The 21,197-nt window shown below is 45.1% G+C and overlaps 1 protein-coding gene across 2 annotated transcripts in view; it reads right to left on the reverse strand.

Moving 5' to 3' along the window:
• Positions 1 to 21,197, reverse strand: part of LOC142243089 (putative 2-ketogluconate reductase) — a 73,766-nt gene that overhangs the window by 22,122 nt on the left and 30,447 nt on the right. For both annotated transcript variants that reach the window (XM_075314669.1, XM_075314667.1), the window contains exons 3-4: positions 14,816 to 14,987; positions 6,986 to 7,164 (exon numbers count right to left, since the gene is read on the reverse strand). In XM_075314669.1, coding sequence (XP_075170784.1) covers positions 6,986 to 7,164; positions 14,816 to 14,987 — 351 coding nt within the window. The remainder of the gene's footprint in view (positions 1 to 6,985; positions 7,165 to 14,815; positions 14,988 to 21,197) is intronic.

Genomic DNA, 21,197 nt, shown 5'->3' on the forward strand with positions numbered 1-21,197 from the left:
CCGAAAGTCACGTGATCATGTCACGTGACTTCCGGTGGGGGCGGGGTAAGTCACTGTCATGGCGGCGCCCATATACATATCGCTGCCAAGACTTTGGCAGCGAAATGTAAGGGGTTAATGGCCACGGGTGGAAGCGATTCCACCCGCGGCTAGCCGGCACACATATCAGCTGTTGATAACAGCTGATATGTGCGCGTCTCGCCGCCGCCTGCCGGCGGCAGGGGGCGGGGCTTACCGGCACACGATCCATGACGTATCTAGTACGTCATGGGTCGTTAAGGGGTTAAGTATATAGAGCGAGTGGCTTCTTCCAATTTTAGACGCCCCACGAATGAGAAGGTTACCTCTTTTAGCCGTTTCATGGCTTTTGAAGCCTACAGCAGCTAAAATAATTAACCAAAGACGGAACATGTGCACAGCAAAATCATTTTGAAATTGCTGTGCATCATGTCCCTTTGCTATGGTGTATTTGCAGCGCTTTTTTAGGCAGGTACTCCCTGTTGCTCACACGCTTTATCTTTTGCGCACAGAAACATGTCCGCTTTTTTCCGGCATCACTGATGTCCCACAGACCACACTATGGTGTGATCCATGAAACATGTACCAGAAAAACACGGACATTGAACATAAAGTGATTTTTACATTCAACTTCTCCAGCTGTCTACGGCCTCTGCTGGCTGCTGCTTCCTGCCCGGCTAATTACTGTCATGCATATTCATTTATGCATGGCACAGCAGACCAGGAAGTGGTTGCAGAGGGGAGACACAGCGGCGGCCAGATGCAGCAGAGCCGGAGAGTTGAGCCCCATGGACAGCAGGAGCGGGGGCAGGTGAGTTTATCTCCATGTGCTATCATGTATCACGGATTGCACATTGACAACCCACGTGTGCTGTGAATCACGGCACACAGAGGGACACATGCGCTTTTAACACGTCAGTGAAAAACGTCTGTTTTTCATTGACATGCAAAACAGGCCTAAAATCTTAAATCTTAGAATATGTCAGAACGGATGCAGTCAGTAATCTCTGCTGACAGATTCTCTTTGTTGGTGCTGTTACAGTAATGCCAGATTTATATTGTTCAGCTTCTATCACACAGTGAAAATGCTTTTTTTTATAAAAAAAAAAAAAAAAGTTTTTTCGTTGCCATATTGTTAGAACTGTAACTTTTTTCTTTTTGGAGCGAACAGGGCTATGTGGAAGCTTATTTTTTGCACAATAAGCTGAAGGATTTTTGGTACTATTATGGGGTACATACCAGTTCTTGATTACTATTTATTCAGATTTTTTAGGGAAAACCAGCGATTTGCTTATTCTTTTCAATTTTTTGCTCAGTTCACCATGCGATAAAAGTGATGACTGATTTATTCTTCGGGTCAGAACGATTACACTATACCAGATTTATACAATTTTTTTATACTTTGCGACGTTTGTGTGTCGCCCGGGGACCAGGGGGTACTCAGATCCGGGCCACGGGGTCACTTCTGTGGGTATCACGGTGGCGTGACCCGGTCTGTAATCCCAGGCTCCACAGTAAAAGGGGTTTTGTTAAGGGAGATTGTCCGTGACGCCACCCATGGTTGTGGTGATTGTGGACACCACCGCTGCTTTTATGGGGATCCCGGGAGCGGTGACAGGGAGCAGCTTGGTTGTTATTTCTCCCCTCCGTGGGTAGGGGGGTTGGTTGTCCCGGGGCCCGGTGATGGGGTAAGCAGGGAGCAGGGCGCAGTGCTGCGGTGCGGTGCCCGAGGGCACGGGCGTACTCACAAGTAGTTCACACAGAGTCACTGGTAACTAGGAATTGCCGGTGTCCGCAGCCTTCAGTACGGGGTGTTAGTGTCCCACACACGGTGCAGCAGCCCTTGTTGTTCTTTCCCTGCAGCCAGGTGCCTCTCTCTCCACTCTCTTCCTCCTCTCCTCAGCCGGGAACAGGGAATCCACTCCCCTGCAGTGATCCGGGTCACCCAGGTACCGGGGGCCACTACCCTGCCCGGCTACCTCTGGCCCCTTCCTCACTCGCAACCTGTCCCGGCCCTCTCGGAGCACGCTTCACTTTCAGCCTGGGAGCTACAACTCCAGACTCCTCTTCTGTCTGTCTCTCCATACACTCTTTTCCAGCCCCTCCCCTCTGCTCTGCTTTTCTCTTACCCTGGGGGCTGTGGTTTGTCCTGCTGCACCGGTGTGAGATCAGATTACCAAGGAGGATTAACTCTTTCTGTGACAACCTGGCTTTGCCAGGGCGTCACACACCCCCTTGGTAAAACACGGCCCGTCCTCGGGCCGTCTGGCCACCAACATTTATTAAAACTGGAAAAATCAACACATTACAATCATACATCTTCCCACATCGGGAGGTACGTTTTCTAAAACTTTAAACCGTTCTGCCACCCCACACCTGCGGAGCAGATGGCCTCCTCCTGAACTTGAGGGCGTTCAACAGGGGTGACAGTCCATAAAACAGTCAACTTTCTAACTTGTGGGTAGCCGTCCATGCTCCACTACCACTGCTGCTGCCGCCACTCCCAGTGTGGGGCACGGGTTCCGTGCTCTGCCTCCTGCTCAGAAGCCAGGCCCACTTGGATGCCCTCGGCGCCGGCTACAACCGGCCTCGCTAACTGCCGAGGGCTCCATCTCTCACTGGCCTGCTCCTCCTCTCTGCAGGTGCACTCCGGCTGCTCCGCAGCCATGACGGGGTACCTGGGAGCGGCTGGCGCCACATCTGGGGCAGATTTCCAATCGGGTGCCACCTCCGTTGCGGCCGGGCGGACTGCTGGAGCCGACGTCATCACCGTAGCGGCTGGGCGGACTGCCGGAGCCGGGTAAGATGTCATCGGGGTTGCGGCTACTGCTTGTCCAGGAACGGAATTAGGCAAAGTCCTGGCGTCCCTGCCTTTACAGTCCTGGTCACATGAACTGCGGTTCCTTCCTCCTGCTCCCCCTTGGTACTCGGGAGCAGTGCTTTCAGCAACTTTTAAAGTTTTCCTTTCGCTTCCGGTCCTCCGGAGCTTCACTTCCGCCCGCGTTCTCAGGGGGCAGAGCCTCTTTTTCGCGCCCACCACTTGGGGAAGAAGGCGCTGGGCGGGAGATTTTCGCGCCCAAAATGTCGGCAAAGATGGCGACTTTCACAATTTTTGCAGCGGATCACCGCTGACAGTCCAGAATAAGGCGCACTTCCTCCAGGTAACTAGATTGGTTCGATCCTGTTCGTGACGCCAAATGTGTCGCCCGGGGACCAGGGGGTACTCAGATCCGGGCCACGGGGTCACTTCTGTGGGTATCACGGTGGCGTGACCCGGTCTGTGATCCCAGGCTCCACAGTAAAAGGGGTTTTGTTAAGGGAGATTGTCCGTGACGCCACCCACGGTTGTGGTGATTGTGGACACCACCGCTGCTCTTTATGGGGATCCCGGGAGCGGTGACAGGGAGCAGCTTGGTTGTTATTTCTCCCCTCCGTGGGTAGGGGGGTTGGTTGTCCCGGGGCCCGGTGATGGGGTAAGCAGGGAGCAGGGCGCAGTGCTGCGGTGCGGTGCCCGAGGGCACGGGCGTACTCACAAGTAGTTCACACAGAGTCACTGGTAACTAGGAATTGCCGGTGTCCGCAGCCTTCAGTACGGGGTGTTAGTGTCCCACACACGGTGCAGCAGCCCTTGTTGTTCTTTCCCTGCAGCCAGGTGCCTCTCTCTCCACTCTCTTCCTCCTCTCCTCAGCCGGGAACGGGGAATCCACTCCCCTGCAGTGATCCGGGTCACCCAGGTACCTGGGGGCCACTACCCTGCCCGGCTACCTCTGGCCCCTTCCTCACTCGCAGCCTGTCCCGGCCCTCTCGGAGCACGCTTCACTTTCAGCCTGGGAGCTACAACTCCAGACTCCTCTTCTGTCTGTCTCTCCATACACTCTGCTCCAGCCCCTCCCCTCTGCTCTGCTTTTCTCTTACCCTGGGGGCTGTGGTTTGTCCTGCTGCACCGGTGTGAGATCAGATTACCAAGGAGGATTAACTCTTTCTGTGACAACCTGGCTTTGCCAGGGCGTCACATTTGCACACTAAAAGCAATATTTTACAAAAATTAATTTCTTTTTGCATCGCCATATTCTGAGAGCTGTAACTTTAATTTTTTTGTTCAAAAGAGCTTTTAGGGCTTATTCCTTCAAATATGACTTTTGTTGGCTTTTTATTCAATTTTTGTGTTTTCAGTAAGACTAAAAAACATTTTTGGAGTGATTTTTCCCAGAGGTTTTTTTTTTAATTTACGGTGTTTGCGTAACAGCATTATAATTTCTTTATAATAACCTACACCTTAGGTTAGACATTTACTAAAAGAACAGCCCCTTTAAAAGGGCTGTCCACTAAATTTGACAACCCTTATTCATTCCATTTGTTGAAGCATAACCACATACACCCTTTGTAAAAAAATGATGCCTCACTTCAATCCATAAAAGGGATGTCAACAACCCCTTCTCATTCCCCTTGTTTGCCCCAGAAAAATAAATAAAGCTATACTCCCCTCCGGTACGGCTTCGGTTCCAGCGATGTCTAAAGCTGCGTTCCATGAGGCCTCTTGACCAAACAGCGCCCAGTGTCTCTATCTCCGCCTTCAGACATCTGAGCATGATGTGAGCGCTACACTGAATTTCTGCCGAAATGTCCAAAGGTGGGCATCAGAAAGCCGGCGCTGATTGCTTTTGGGGCTCCTGTGTCATAACAATGTCACAGATGTCCCTGGAACGCAGTTTTAGACATCGCTGGAACCGAGGCTGCATTGGAGGGGTGTATAGCTTTCTTTATTTTTCTGTAGCAAACAAGGGGAATGAGAAGGGGTTGTCCAAGTAGTGGACTTCCCTTTTATGGACTGGAGTGAGGCATCATTTTATTACAAAGGGTGTATGTGGTTATGCTTCAAGAACGTGCCATTTTACAGTAATGGTGCATATTAATATACTACTATGTAAGGACACACACACACACACACACACACACACACATACACACAAACACCCCTTGCATGAAAATGATGCCACTCCAGGAACACAATCACATATCCTTGATGGTAACAAAAGCACATACCATATTTTTGGTTTTATAAGATGTGCTGGATTATAAGACGCACCCCAAATTTAGAGATTAAAAAAATGGGGTCTGTCTTATACTCCATTGTTGTCTTACTGGAGAGGGAGCAGAGTCACAGGACGCAGGCACGTCGGTGGGAACGGTGTGGCGGTGCTGGCAGCGGAAGCTGTGCTGGCAGCGGAAGCTGTGCTGGCTGTGTGGAGCAGGCTGGTGCGGCGGGTGTCCCAGATGCTCTGTCGGCGGTGCGGGCTTCAAAGAAATAGCCTCCGGAGAAGATTGAGCTCTCAGTTCAATGACAAGATCTTGAGCTAAGGGCTCCATCTGCACACGCGCTGCCCCGGACACCATCATTTGAACACCGAGCATCTGGGACATCAGCCACACCGCCCTGCTCCACACAGCCACCGGTACCCGCAAAGACAGATATCCAGCCGCCCGCAGAGAGAGGCAGCCGGTCGCCCACGCAGAGAGGCAGCCGGTCGCCCGCGCAGAGAGGCAGCCGGTCGCCCGCGCAGAGAGGCAGCCGGTCGCCCGCGCAGAGAGGCAGCCGGTCGCCCGCGCAGAGAGGCAGCTGGTCGCCCGCGCAGAGAGGCAGCCGGTCGCCCGCGCAGAGAGGCAGCCGGTCGGCTTCCCACCCGCGCAGAGAGGCACCCGGTCGGCCTCCCGCCCGCGCAGAGAGGCAGCCGGTCGGCCTACCACCCGCGCAGAGAGGCAGCCAGTCGGCCTCCCGCCCGCGCAGAGAGGCAGGCGGCCGCCCGCACAGACAAGCAGCCGGCGCCTGCCCGCACAGACAAGCGGCCGGCGCCCGCACAGAGAGGCAGGCGGCTGTCTGCCCACCCACACAGACAAGCGGCCGGCGCCCGCACAGAGAGGCAGGCGGCTGCCCGCCCGCCCGCACAGACAAGCGGCCAGCGCCCGCACAGAGAGGCAGGCGGCTGCCCGCCCGCACAGACAAGCGGCCGGCGCCCGCACAGAGGCAGGCGGCCGCCAGCCCGCACAGACAAGTGGCCGGCGCCCGCACAGACAAGGAGCCAGCGTCCGCAAAGAGAGGCAGGCAGGCGGCCGGCCACCCGCACAGACAAGCAGCCGGCACCCGCAAGGAGAGGCAGGCGGCCGGCCACCCGCACAGACAAGCAGCCGGCGCCCGCAAAGAGAGGCAGGCAGCTGGCCAGCCACCCTCACGGACAAGCAGCTGGCGCCCGCAAAGAGAGGCAGGCACCCGGCCGCCCGCACAGAGAGGCAGGCACCCAGACGCCCGTAAAAGGAGGCTGGCACCCGGCCGTCCTCCCGCACAGAGAGACAGGAAATTAACCTCTTACCTCTCTGCGGCGCCCCCCCTGAAGCATGGCTGTCGGCGCCCTGTGCGGCCGCACAAGTCGCACATGCCTAAAGCTGGCCATGTGTATATATATATATATATATATGTATATATATATTATATATAGTATACAGTATATATAAAACTCTTTCAAAGACAAGTCCAGCAATACCTTTACATGTCCAGTCCATTCCTCAGTTATTGAGAAATCAGCATTTGAATTGAATCAAATGAGGCTGTCACTCTGAAGCCTCTGTCATTCCAGCTCTATTCCCCACCCTGCGCCGCCTCCTTCTGCTTGTCTTATGGCTCCATTCCTTGAAGTCACACAGAATACAAACTGTTAGTCAAGCAAGAGGAAGCGGGACTGGGCCATCTAAAGGTATTGCCAGACATATCTTTGAAAGAGCTACATAAACATATAAATGGTTTAGAGGGTTTATCCTGCTGACAGATTCCCTTTAATGCCTCCAAATAGATTGTATTACAGTTGACTGAACCCGCTAAATTAGGGTAAATTGAAAAAAAATGTTTGTTAGGTGGGAGAATGCTTGACATCTGCATGAATTTTAGTTAAACTCTTATAAATACAACCATTCATACCTCTACTGATGTTAATAAGATGGGCTGTGGGCTTCATTAGTTGAAGTTCCTCTCGTCCAATCAAATTGTGTGTGTCTGAGTTCAGCGTGACAACTATCATTACAAAGTCAGACTGCCGAAGCAAATCAGTCAAGTTACTACAGTACTCAGCACCTACCGCCAGTTCTTCTTCCACAGGTCTGAAAAAGTAAAATAATACATTTATATTAGGACATTTTACAAAATGCATTAGTAAGAGATTTCAGTCACATTGATATAACAGTTCAAAGTGAGCTACCAGGTCCAAAGATCTTCCAGAAGCATCTGTCTGTAAGGCTAAGTTCCTATGATGAACCCCAGAAGTATTACTCCGATTTCCATCACAACAGGACAATTGGGAAGAGCTGGGTAAAGCGCCAGAATTGGCGTATCTAATGGATGCGTCACATCTAGGGTGGCTGCAGGCTGCTATTTTTAGGCTGGGAGGGGCCAAATAACCATGGACCTTCCCAGCCTGATAAGTTGTGTTGTGTTATATTAATAATGTGTATATTTCTTATTGAGTTTAGACAAATCATTTTTATACATTTCCTGCTGGAATTCAGGGCTACGATAATGGAAGTTGGTTATAATCTCTGGCTATTGTGATGTGATCATCATCAAGGGTTCTTTTTTGGATGATGACAACCAAGACTAGAAAGGCTGGATGAAGAGGAAGTGAAAGGAAAACACTTTCTTTAATTAGGGAATTGTAAAAGTGTTATAATATATGTATGTGTTGTTATTTCTTGATAAAACACTTTATTTGTAAAACAGTTTACATTGCTGCATGAATTTTTCTACATTTGTTAAGTTTTCCAATGTGCTATATGGGGACGTTTTGGGGTCTTTTGATTGTTAATATTTATTATGAGGTGGCATTCCTTTGAGTAACTGCATGCATATTTACTTAATATTTATTCCCCTTTTTCTTACATAGTGTGTCCTAAGCGCCTGTCCTCTTCTGGACTTATATTACATACTTCACTATTTTTCATTTCACTTCAATACCTTGGTCTAGCGGATGCAGTCCATCTTACATCATAATAGGCTATGCGCATCCACTGTTCTCCGCATTTGTACATCACAACAGGCAATGTGCATGTGCTGTTCTCCACTCTTCAGACTTCTGGCTGCATGCATTATGGGTCTGAGCATTTCACGCTTGCGGTCCAGCACGCGCAACTCAGACGTCTCATATGGGAGGTAAGCGGCGACGGCTTCATGCGCTATTAGAAAGCTGAATTCACCTGCGGTACGTTTTGATTGCCCCTTCCCGCTAATTAGCACATTCCATGGGCGGTTCACAAGTATATCACAGGCAGCGTCTTCCCACCCTGACACGCCCCCTTTTTAAAAGCAGTGCGAAACGTTCGACAGGGTGGAGGGACAGGCAGCTTTTGTGTAATGTTACACTGCAGTCTGATGTGGTGTTGCGGCAATCACTGCTAATTAAGAGGATTTGTGTATCCCAATATATTGAGAGCAGTGATATGCATTTGTACAGTATATGACTCATTGTAATCATACCATCATACTATAGTGTTCCACACATGTGCATATTTGCTATGTTTTTAATAATTATCATCTGTGTAATCTAAATATATATCTGTGTATTCTGTTGCACTGAGTCACCTTGACAATAGGCACTTTTTTAGGCATCAAGCACCTTGTTGTAAAAAAATTTTTTTTGCAGATATAATGTAAAGATATTATCTCAACTGACCATTTATTATTATTTATTTATAGCTATAGTCTATTTATTGTTTAAAGTGTTGTGGTGACTATTGCTATTTGTGAGGATTTGTATATCCCAATATATAGTGAGCATATACATATATATTTTTTTTCAACTATGATCTATGCAATTTGAGTACATATCTGTTTTTGTTGCTGCACTTAGTCACCTTGATAATAGGCATTTCAAATATATAGTATGTTTTTTTATGCTGCTACATTTAGGGGTACTTTACACGTTGCGACATCGTATCCGAAATATCGTCGGGGTCACGTCGTTAGTGACGCACATCCGGCGCCGGTAACGACATCGCAACGTGTAAAGCCTAGATGCGCCGATAAACGATCGCAAAAGCGACGTAAATCGGTGATCTGTGTAGTGTCGGTCATTTTCATAATGTCAGGTCGACCGCAGGTACGATGTTGTTTGTCGTTCCAGCGGCAGCACACATCGCTGTGTGTAAACCCGCAGGAACGACAAACATCTCCTTACCTGCGCCCCGACGGTAATGCGGAAGGGAGAAGGTGGGCGGGATGTTATGTCCTGCTTATCTCCGCCCCTCCACTTCTATTGGCCGGTCGATTAGTGACGTCGCAGTAACGTTGCTGTGACGCCGAACGCACCTCCCCCTTGAAGGAGGGATTGTTCGGCGGTCACAGCGACGTCGCCGAGCAGGTATGTGTGTGTGAAGCTGCCGTAGCGATAATGTTCACTACGGCAGCAATCACCACATATCGCATGTGCGACGGGGGCGGGTGCTATCGCGCTCGGCATTACTAGCCGATGCTAGCGATGTCGCAACGTGCAAAGTACCCCTTAGTCACCTTGATAATAGGCATTTTTTCAGGCACCAAGCACTTTCATTGAAGTGTAATTTTCTGTAGACTTTTGTCAATATATTTAATTGATTATTTACCGTTATCTTTTTTTGACATCTAAGTCTATATAATAATAATAATATTTATTAATTTATATAGCGCTATTAATTCCACAGCGCTTTACACACATTGGCAACACTGTCCCCATTGGGGCTCACAATCTAGACTCCCTATCTGTATGTCTTTGGAGTGTGGGAGGAAACCGGAGTACCCGGAGGAAACCCACGCAAACACGGGGAGTACATACAAACTCCTTGCAGAACATTTATTATTGTCCAAATATTGCGACATGGTGGTCCTAAATGTTTTTTTTTCAGCATTTCATCACTGCAGGCATAGCATTTGTCCCTCTGAGGTGTGTTTTCCCTGTTTATTATTATAAATTAATTATTTGTTTTTTTTTCATATTTAATAAAGAACCTGTGTTTTAAAATCAAAAATTTGTTCCAGAATTTTTATAGCAGTATTTTCACTCTTTTTCCCATTTGGTAATTTCAATGGGTGTGGTTTGATAATACCAGCACTCTGCTGTCTGCTTTACCTTGGCTGGTTATCACAAATAGGGAGGAGCCCATGCCGTATTTTAAAATTATTTATTTAAATAATTTTAAAAAACAGTGTGGAATCCCCTCTATTTTGATAACCAGCCAAGGTAAAGCAAACAACTACAGCCCACAGTTGTCTGCTTTACCTGTCCTCGTTATCAGTAATAGGCGGGACTGCACATAGGTATTTTTTAAAATTTATTCCTTATACACATTTGTTTGTAGGACAATTGCTCACATTTTGCTTCCTTTTACAGCCCCCTAGCCCTTATTACGACTATTTTAAGGTCATTTTACAGGACAGAAGTTTGGGTCTCCATTGACCTATATAGGGTTCGGGGTTCTTGGTCAAGTTCGCATCAAGTCCGGATCCCAACTGAACTTTTAACTAAAGTCCGGCCGAACCTGGAAAACCAGAACTTCCACTGGTCCGCTCATCCCTTGAGGCAATTAAAAAAAATGATAAAGCCCTGCTTTAAATATCATTATTATTATTATTATTATTAAATAATAAAACAACTTAAATATGTTGATATCGCCATAAAATTGTGCTAACCTGAAGAATCATATTGCCGGGTTATTTTTACCACAGCGATGATGCCAAGGTACTTTTGTCTTTTGAAAACTAGCTAACATAGGTCTACATTTTTATGAAACTGCATGACTTTCCTGATTACTAAACATACAGCACTAATCATGTGTTTGCGCAGTGTTCAGAGGGAGCAGGAAGTGCTGGGTCTCAACAGACTCCGATCAGAGCTGTAATGCAGGCAGTTAGCTTAATTTGCCTTGTGACTGGGACCACTATATCAGCCCCAGTTACAGAGGAAAAATCTGTATTTAAAATAGTGGAATCTCTTGATGGGATACACAATTACCTTATGGGGTAGACAATGTGTAAAATAAATGAAAAATAAATGAATAATGCATAATAATACATGTGTGGTCAATACAAAGGAATAGCACATTACTTATTTTTTCCAAAAAACAATACTAAGGACCAGGGGGCACTCACTGCGAGTGGAAGAAAGGCAATTCCGGCAGCTAAATAGGAAAGGGTTCTTTACAGTTAGAGCACTCAGATTATGGAATGCCCTACCACAAGAGGTAGTAATGGCAGACATAACAACTTATAAAAAATGAAAAAAGAAAAAATGCCAGCTTACCAAGTTGATTCAATAGATAGGCTGCTATTGCATATAGGTGCTCAGCATTGGATAAATGGCAGGAGCTCTTGCCAGCAATTGATATAAAGGAAGGATAAATCCAGCGAGCCAGGCTTGTAATGAACAAAAAATCTTTTTCTTTATTTCAAACGTAGATTAAAAATCTTTTTCCATAGCAGCATAGTACAAATACAGGCAGAGATGAGAAAATTACTGCTGTAAAGCACACGGCAAGATGCGTTTCGGCTAAACCTTTATCATTGCCATGAATGGCAATGATAAAGGTTTAGCCGAAACGCGTCTTACCGTGCGCTTTACAGCAGTAATTTTCTCATCTCTGCCTGTATTTGTACTATGCTGCTATGGAAAAAGATTTTTAATCTACATTTGAAATAAAGAAAAATATTTTTTATTCATTACAAGCCTGGCTCGCTGGATTTATCCTAACTTATAAAAAAGGGCTGGATGATTTCCTCAGTACATAACATTGTCAGTTATAAATGATTTTGTGACAAAATGTATAATTCATGGAGGAAGGTTGAACTAGATGGACCTAGATCTTTTTTCATCCTATGTAACTATAAAAAAGCTGCTGCCAGTCAGAATAACTATTTTCAGCCTGAATCTCAAATAAAAAAAAGTGTCTGAAATGAAAATTAAATCCTACAGAAAGGAGAACCCCATTTTTATATGTATTTTATTGGTCCTTTGTTCATAAAATATTTCGAATAAGTATGAAAAACAGACACATATTTCACTAAGTCTTTATATTTTGTTCAAATTGTAAAATAGTATTTTAAGAGAAAATTTGTGTAAATATATCACAGTGGTTTAAGAATATTCTGACATATCGCTACCCCATGCCATACCGCTAGGATAATGTCACGATGTGATTGTAGGATAGCAAGGGACAGGGGGCTCCTATACTGTCTCTCATGTAATGGGACCCTAGGCTATCCCTGTCCTCAGGGTTACCCCTAATTTTGGAACTGCCTGTGTCTCATGCCTGGCTATACTCCTGTCCACCTGTCCAGAGCTAATCTGTACTCCACTACAACAACCCCCCCAAAGGAGGAAGGGGCAGGAGTGTGATGGAAGCTCAGATTAAGACAGACCAAGGAAAACAGAAACTCAGACACACTGCAGAGTCACAGCAACAAACAGTAAGGAAAAAAGCAAGAGAAGTAAGGCAGTAACCAAAGGACAACAACGGTTAACACCATAATTGTTCACAACAATAATGCACATCAACCACCAGTAAGTCTGGATCAAACCACCTCTCCAGACCAGTATAGACAAGCTAAAGCTGGCACTAATGGAAGTGTCCAGCCAGCATAGGAGGGGAGTGTCTCTCCCATAGCATGTGACTTAAGGAGATTAACAAGCAGACCAGCAGAGATTAACTTTTGCTAGTCCGCCTATGAACTACAAGTCTGTGTGTCGACACCTGAGACTCCCTGCGCTTATCACGGACATCAGAGAGGTTAGAAGGCAGAGTGCAAGAATCTGCGGTTTCCACAGATCCTGATGCCGCCATAACAGTTGGTGATGCTTGCAAAAACCTCCTTGTGACAGATAAGTGTGAGACAATGCTACTAATCTTAAAAATAAAAGGGTCCAAGGTCCCACGAACATTTCTTCTGCACATCCAACGTAATAGGATTTTCTTGGAAATATCGGTGAAAGACTTTCATTTTGAGTACCGAAATCGGATCCTTAATCCATTAACGACCGCAGGCAGTAAGATTATGTCCCTGCGATCATAGTGTCAATCCCCCCCTACTGCTGTGGGCTGCTGATTTGTACAGCTGACGTGTGCCTAGCAGGTACAAGTGGAATCGCTATCCACCCGTACCTGTCAACCCCTTAAATGGCGCTGTCAAGATGTGAAAGCGCCATATTAATGGCGATGGCAGTAGAAGTTTGCTCACCGCCCGATACCGGAAGTCACGTGACGTAATCACGTGGATCTGGTGGTTGTCATGTTAGCACAGGGTCATGTGATGACTCCTGTAGCTCACATGACTCGGGTTCTTTAACCAGCAGCCGAGTACTCCAGGTTATAAGAGATGACCATTTCTCCCGTTCTCAGCAGTGCTGCTCTGATCGGGAGAAATAAATGAGTGATCAGACTGCTGATCCTTATAGTCCCCAAGGGGTAGTAGTAAAATAAAAAAAGTTTTGAAAAATTAAAAAAATAAATAAATAAAACTTCAAATCATCCTGCTTTAGCCCCATTCAAAAATTAAAGAGTTAAAAAAATAAAAAATATACACACATTTGGTATCGCTGCGTTTAGAAATGCCCGATCTATCAAAATATAAATGAATTAATCTTATTGGTAAATAGAAAAGTGGCAAAAAAAATTCCAAATGCCAAAATTATGTTTTTTGGTTGCTGCATATTTTGCACAAAATGCAATAACAGGCGGTCAAAACGTAGCATTGGCGCAAAAATGGTACCATTAAAACATCAGCCCAAAACACAAAAAATAAGCTGTCACTGAGCCATAGATCCCAAAAAATCAGAACGGTATAGGTCACGGAAAATGGCACAAAACGTACATCACTTATTTCGGACAAACTTCTGTTTTTTTTTAACCTCTTAGATAAAAATAAACCTTTTCATGTTTGGTGTCTACGAACTTGCACCGACCTGAGGCATCACATTGACACATCAGTTTTACCATATAGTGAACACAGTGACTAAAATATCTCAAAAACAATAGTGTTATCGAAGTTTTTTTTCCAATTTTTCCGCATTTGGAATTCTCTATTACACTATATGGTAAAACGTATGGTTTCACTTAAAATTACATCTTGTTCCTGTGAGGAAAAAGTTAACTCTAATGGATAGAAAATCATAGAAATTCATTCTTCTTTGCAAAGTGCACAAACAGACTTCTTTACGTAACAGACTCTGAGAGAAGATTCAAGGACTCGGAATGTTATATCTTAAAAGGAGAGATTAGGCTTTGCTGGAAAAGAAACTGCTTTTTGTTTTGAGAATAAAAGTTATGTTATGTTGTTTTGCTGGGAAAATGTAATCCATGCCTATGATGAATCTAAACTAATGAATATGCATGTCACATAGTTATATATCAATAAATCAGTATTCTTTTCGGAGCGCACACTCCAGCTTTTATGTGTAGATACCAGCGTCCGTTTGTATCTCATTGAGGCTGGGGGAAGCAGGAGGGGTTGCCGGTACTCCCTCCGCATTTGGTCAACAGTTGTGACCTATTGGTCAACTTAACATTCCATAAAAAACAAGCCCCACATGACGAGATTGACTGAAAAATAAAAAAGTTACGTCTCTCGGAAGAAGAATGGCGAAAAAAGCTGCCTCCTGCCCACACAAGGAAGTGATGGCATAATCAGAGGTTCAAATGGTTATACCTGGCTGTATCCGAGTCTCAATTTTTTCTCAACTGCTACATGCCACGTAGTCATTGAAATGGATAATAAATAGGGTGCCACACTGACCTTCTCTTCCTATTGTGGTAAAGAATCCTCATCCTGAAAGCCTTGGCTCGCTGAGCTATGCTGTAGCCAATACTTCCCATGCCGATGATGCCCAGCGTAGCTTCAGTGATATCATTACCTTCCCGGTTAAAATCAAAATATTTAGTCTCTGGAGACTGTGATATTCTGTTCCCTGCAAGAGAAATGTTTAGTGTCTGAATAGAGAAGAAACATGAATTCTTTAATATGGCTGAATACTGACCACATTGTTCAAGTCAAGTGTTAAAGGAGTTTTCCACTATAAGAAAAGTGGTCTCTAAAACTTTTAAAACTTGTAAAATAATAAAAAAGAGGAAGTACACACCCTCCCCAGGTCCAGTGCAGCTCTCCATGTGTTGGCTATGTGTACATCGACCGCTCACGTCACTGCTGTAGCCAATAACTGAGCTCAGTGGCTTTGCTTCTGAATAGGCAATCATCAGTACTTTATGGGCCCCATAATTTCAAAATGCCTAGGCCCTTACATGTACCAAACATCAGTCAGCAGGCAATATACATCATAAGTAAGAATTTAGCCAAATTGACAGTTTAGATTTTGCTCAAAAGGAAAGCAGGACCACATCAGAGAATGGAAAATTATCGTTGCTAACCTTCTCTATTTTACACATTCATGTCCTTAAATGGGCTTTATTCTTTTCCTTAAATGGGTTTCCCCACAAAGTTCATTTTAATCAATTAACTTTGGAATAATAATAAGTTCCACAATTGGATGTGTTTTAAAAAAAAGTGTTCCTGTACTGAGATAATCTTATATATGTGCCCCTGCTATGTACTGTGTAATGGCTGTTTCTGACCGTACAGGGACATGGTCTGATAATATCACATCTCTTGGGGCGGGGAAGAAGTGAAAAAGTGTTCAAACATGTCAGCATGTGATCACAATTTATTCTTTCTTTGAGGTAAAACATTTTCTAAAAACAAGCAGGAAAATGCTTTACCTCACAAAAAGTAGCAGCTGTGATCATATTCTGCCCTATTTCTATACTCTCTTTTACATCCTTTCTGGCCCAGGAGATGTGGTATGATCAGACTATGTCCCTGTATGGTCAGACACAGCCATTACACAGTACATTGCAGGGACCCATATATAACATTATCTCAGCGCAGGAACATTTTTCTAAACACATCCAATTGTGGAAATTATTATTATTCCAAGATCCATTGATTGAAAATCAACATTACAATGATCTTTGTTCATGGAAAAACCTTAAGGCTATGTGTCCACGAGAGAATGTTGCTGCGGATTTTTGTGCCTCAAAATCCGCAGCTTTCCCCCAGAATCCGCACCTTAGCATAGCTGCGGATTTGACGCGGATTTGACGCGGATTTCGTTGCGGATTTTGATGCGGATTTTGTCCATTGTACTCTAATGTGTTTCTGAATAAAGCTTTGACTGTTTTGAAGGCAAAAAAAAGTCTCTTTGTGTCATTTCCTGTCCCAACCCTCCTTTCTTCTCCATTATCCATTTTGTTAGCAGTCTCACAGTGTGCTTATACAGAAAAGCTGCGGCCAACACCACTGGGCTCTTACATTCTAACAGGCTGTATATAATAACCCAGTGGTGGTGGCCGCAGCTTACAGCCAAAAAATGTGGTCCCATGTTCCCTTTCACTGTTATTTAAAAAAAAAAAAAAAAAATGTGCTCCGCTGTATTTTCACTGTCCAGCCCGATGCAAGCAAGCAACTGAGGGCTGTGCTTCTCAGCGGGATAAGGCTGAAGCATTCTCTGCCCCTCCCGCTGAGAAAAACAGTCCTCAGCTGCCCCTGAAAATGGCGGCTTCATTGTGAAGCGCCATTCTCAGGTGCTGTACCGAGGCTCATCCAGCCGCCCTGATGCATTTGGCTGGCTGGGTAATCTGAAGGGGTTAATGCCAGTTTTCTGCAAACTGGCACTAAGCCCGAGGTTCATAATGTCATGCCTGTGTAGACACGGCCATTATGAACCTCCATTTGGTAATAAAGAAAAGAAAACACTTTTTGAAAAATTTTATTTGAAATAAAAACACACAAACATCCCTGTCCAGAGTCCGGACACAACACGACTACACTGCCACTACTCTACACTACAAAATGGTGAAACTTCCTCTTCCTGAACTATCCTACATCACTTCCTGCGGATTTGTTTGCGAGATCCGCACCAAATCCGCAGGAAAAAGAGCCTGTGGGAACAGACCTGCGGATTTCTTGCGGATTTTACACCTTGCATTGACTTGCATGGGAAAAATCCGCACCAAAATCCGCAACAATAATTGACATGCTGCAGATTTTTCCGCATCAAAATCCGCGGCAAATCCGCTGCGGAAAAATCCGCAGCATGGGCACAGCATTTCCAAAATGCCATTGAAATGGCTTGGAAGTGCTGCTGCAGATTTTCGGCAAATCCGCGGTAAATCCGCGGCAAATCCGCGGCAAAATCCGCGGTAAATCCGCAGCGTGGGCACATAGCCTAAAGCATCCTGTCAGCTGCAACATGCTGCACAAACCGTGTGCAGCATGTATCAGCCTCTGGCTGTATGGTCACCTCCAGATATGTTTCACTCTGAAACGCTGCATCATTTTAGAGACAAAACATACTTTTAGAGTATGACCGCACTTTGCGTTTTTACCTGCGTTTCTGCAGCGTTTTGAGCTGCAGCGTTTTCATGCCAAAAGGCATGCGTTTTGCTTTTCCATAATAGTCTATGGAAAAGGTTGATTTCCTGTCCGCACTTTGCTTTTAAAACGCTGCATTTAATTTGCATATTTTGTGGCAAAAACCATGCATTCAAAGAAGCAGCATGCAATTGTTTTTGCCATTTTGGGTGCGTTTTGCTAACATTGAAGTCAATGAGAAATCGCAAAAACCAAGAAACTTCAAATTTCCTGCATTTTACCTGCTTTTTAGGTGCAGAAAACATGCGTTTTGGACTTCAAAAATGCATGCTTTTCTAACATTAAAATAATGGAATAATATGTCCCTTTACACACACACATAGTCCGACAATTAAATTAAAGAAAATTTTGATTTTATTGCTATTTTAGCATTAAATATTATAAAATCGCTATAATTTCATGAAATATAACTATTTTCTTTATTAATTCCAAAATTATGTTTTCCTTTTTTTTCTCTTTTTTCATTCTGTTTGACTATTTAATCTTTATTTATCAATGTCTTGATGTTCAAAATGTATCTGTCAAAACGCAGGTGAAAAAGCATGTAAAAAGCGCTGAAAACGCGGTAAATACGCATGCGTTTTTTAGCGATAAATTTCTGGAAAAGGCAACTTTGGCTAAATCAATTAAGGCAAAAACGTGCATTCTAAACTGCAAGTAGGACGACGCAAAGTGCGGTCATACCCTTAAGGCTATTAGGCTATGTGTCCACGTTGCTTTTTACCTGATTTTTACCTGCTTTTTTGCTGCTTTTTCAACTGCAGCGTTTAATGCCAAAATGGATGTGTTCTGCTTTTCAAGCAAAGTCTATGGGAATTTGGGTTTCTTGTCCGCACTATGCTGTTCAAAATGCTGCCTTTTTGTGGCAGAAATTTGGGCAAAAACTCTGCTTTTCAAAGAAGCAACATGTCAATTGTTTTTGCCATTTGCGTTTTGAACTGCAAAGCAGAGTTTTTGCCCAAATTTCTGCCACAAAAACGCAGCATTTTGAACAGCATAGTGCGGTCTAGAAACCCAAATTCCCATAGACTAAGCTTGAAAAGCAGAACACATCCATTTTGGCATTAAACGCTGCCGTTGAAAAAGCAGCAAAAAAGCAGGTAAAAAGCAACGTGCGGACATAGCCTTAGGCCAGAATTACACTTGCTAGTGCCTCGCGTGTAACTCGCGCGAGTCTCTCATGGTAGAACCCGGCTTGGCCGCACACTCCCCGACAGGAGCGGGTCAGTTGCATGTATCTCTATGGAGCTCAGACGCTCCTGTATGCATAGTGTGCGGCCATGCTGGGTGATTCAATGAGAGACTCGCGCGAGTTACACGCGAGGCACTAGCAAGTATGACTCCGGCCTTATAGCCATCCTGCTTGATGACAGTGACAATGACATTTTGGCTAATTAATATGAGAACTGTGTGATATAAAGGGCAGAGAGCCTGATTCCAGCAATGTGTCACTTATTGGACTTCTTGGTGCAGTTTTGAAAGAATCCTTGTTTTCTCTTTTGTAGATGTATTAGGGGTCAGAATGCTGAGTCCTGTATAACTCTGCCCACATCCCTGATTTTACAGTGCACACAGGAAGCTGCAATTGTCAACAAGCTGGCAATCAGCAGTGGGGGAAAGGGTTACACACATTCACCTGACTGGTCTACACAAAAAACCTAGTCAGGCAGTGATAATCTTTTGCTGATAAAACACCGATTGTAGTGAAATTACAGAACACAACATAATAAGTGACACATTACTGTAGTCAGGGTCTCTGTCCCTACATTATGCTGCTCCCAGATTAAATAGTAAAATCACCTGTGGCTAATGGGGGGAGGGGTGCATAGTTAGAGGGCATGGCTCCATAATCTAGACAAAAAAGGCTGATGACACTCCCAAAATGCAGTTTGAACAGGTGCAAAACTGAACATGACATATAATAACAAAAAAAGGACAGTTGCACTCTGAAATTCAAAAGCATGCAAACAATGAACACAAGAATATAGATATGCTTTTATGCTTAAAGAAATCTAGGAAAAATTTACATTTGTAGCATACAATGCAGACTGCATTTTGGGAGTGCTGTCAGTCTTTTTTGTCTAGATTATGGAGTCATGCCCTCTGACCGTGCATCCCTGCCCCACTAGCCAAAAGTGATTTTATTCTTCAGCAGCAGGTTTCTACATGCCCATACACATGAAGGTTTGTAACCCAGAGAGAGGCTTCTGTTTAGTGTAGGTTCCCAGTAACAAGATATGTTTTGACATGGCTACTGGGCAGATATTAAAATGGCCATTTTAGTATGCTAAATATGTCAATTTTTCCTAGATTTACTTAAGCAGTAAAGCATATCTATATTCTTGCATTCATTGTTTGCATGCTTTAGTATTTCAGAATGCAACTGTCTTTTTTTGTTATTTCAGAAATACGTGCAAGTAAAGTTCTATCAATGCACTGCTATTTGATTGACAGGTACAACAGGAATGGAATTTGTGGGTTGGGTCTTGCTAGCTATTTCCACCCTTGTCTGTCTGCCTGCACCAGAATTAAGGTCTATGACAGTGACAGGGGAAGCAAGGCCAAACAGACAGACAGAAATAGATAGCAAGACACGACCCACATATTCCCTTCCTGTTGCACCTGTCAATCAAATAGCAATGCATTGTGGGTCACGCTGGTTGTGTTATGTAGCGAGCTGAAGCGGCGTGGGACCTCGTGTGGATTACACCGGACCTGCAGGGTGTTGGGGGTTAATAAAGTGGTGAAGGAGGGTATGTTTTGTACTTTATTCCAAATAAAGGATTTTTCTCTGTGTCTGTGTTTATTTACAGGTTAGTGTTATGCAGGTATCTCATAGACGCTTGTACTATCACTAACCTAGGGTTTAGTAGCAGCTGTGCGCTGCTATTAACCCCTTATTACCCTGATTGCCACCGCTCCAGGGCAATCGAGAAGAGCCGGTAAAGCACCGGGATTGTCACATCTAATAGATGTGGCAATACCGGGCGGCTATGGGCTGAGAATACCAGCCCCCAGCTGGCTTTATCTTGGCTGTGGATGAAAATTAGGGGGGACCGCACGTAGTTTTTTTTTAAAATGTATTCACATTAAAAAAAAAACGCATCAACGGCACAGCCGCGCACACTTCTGACACTAACGTGCATGTGTTTCTAGGTACATGCACGCTCATGTTCAGAGAGCGCAGGCTGTGCCGGCTGATGTCATGTCAGACTTGTACGAGTCTGACAGCGTATCATCGGCACAGCCGCACACACTTCTGACAGGAACGTGAATGTGTTTCTGTAACACATGCACGTTCACCATACTGACCCGCAGACACTTGCACTGCTTTCCCCGCCCAACGGCCGTCCTGCCACCTGTGACTGGTTGCAGTCAGCTGACACGCTGGCACTCAGGGTGGGGACGCATCTAACTGCAACCAATTACACATGTCGGTGGGCGGGCAAAACAATGAATATTGAATTGTCGGCTCCGGAAAGGAAAAGCGTGACCCGGAAGGAGTTTGCTGCCATGACACAGCCTCTGGTGAGTACACCATGCGCGCTCCTACCCCCCATCCCCTCCACAAACGTTTTTAATCTCCGGATTCTGGTCCCCATAGACTTACATGGGCACAAGAATCCGGGGCGGATAAGGATTTCTTTTTTTCTCAATTTCGCAGTGATCCGCCGGTCCCGGATTCGATCAA

Source organism: Anomaloglossus baeobatrachus, chromosome 6, assembly GCF_048569485.1.
Source record: "Anomaloglossus baeobatrachus isolate aAnoBae1 chromosome 6, aAnoBae1.hap1, whole genome shotgun sequence".
In the NCBI taxonomy this organism is placed as follows: domain Eukaryota; kingdom Metazoa; phylum Chordata; class Amphibia; order Anura; family Aromobatidae; genus Anomaloglossus; species Anomaloglossus baeobatrachus.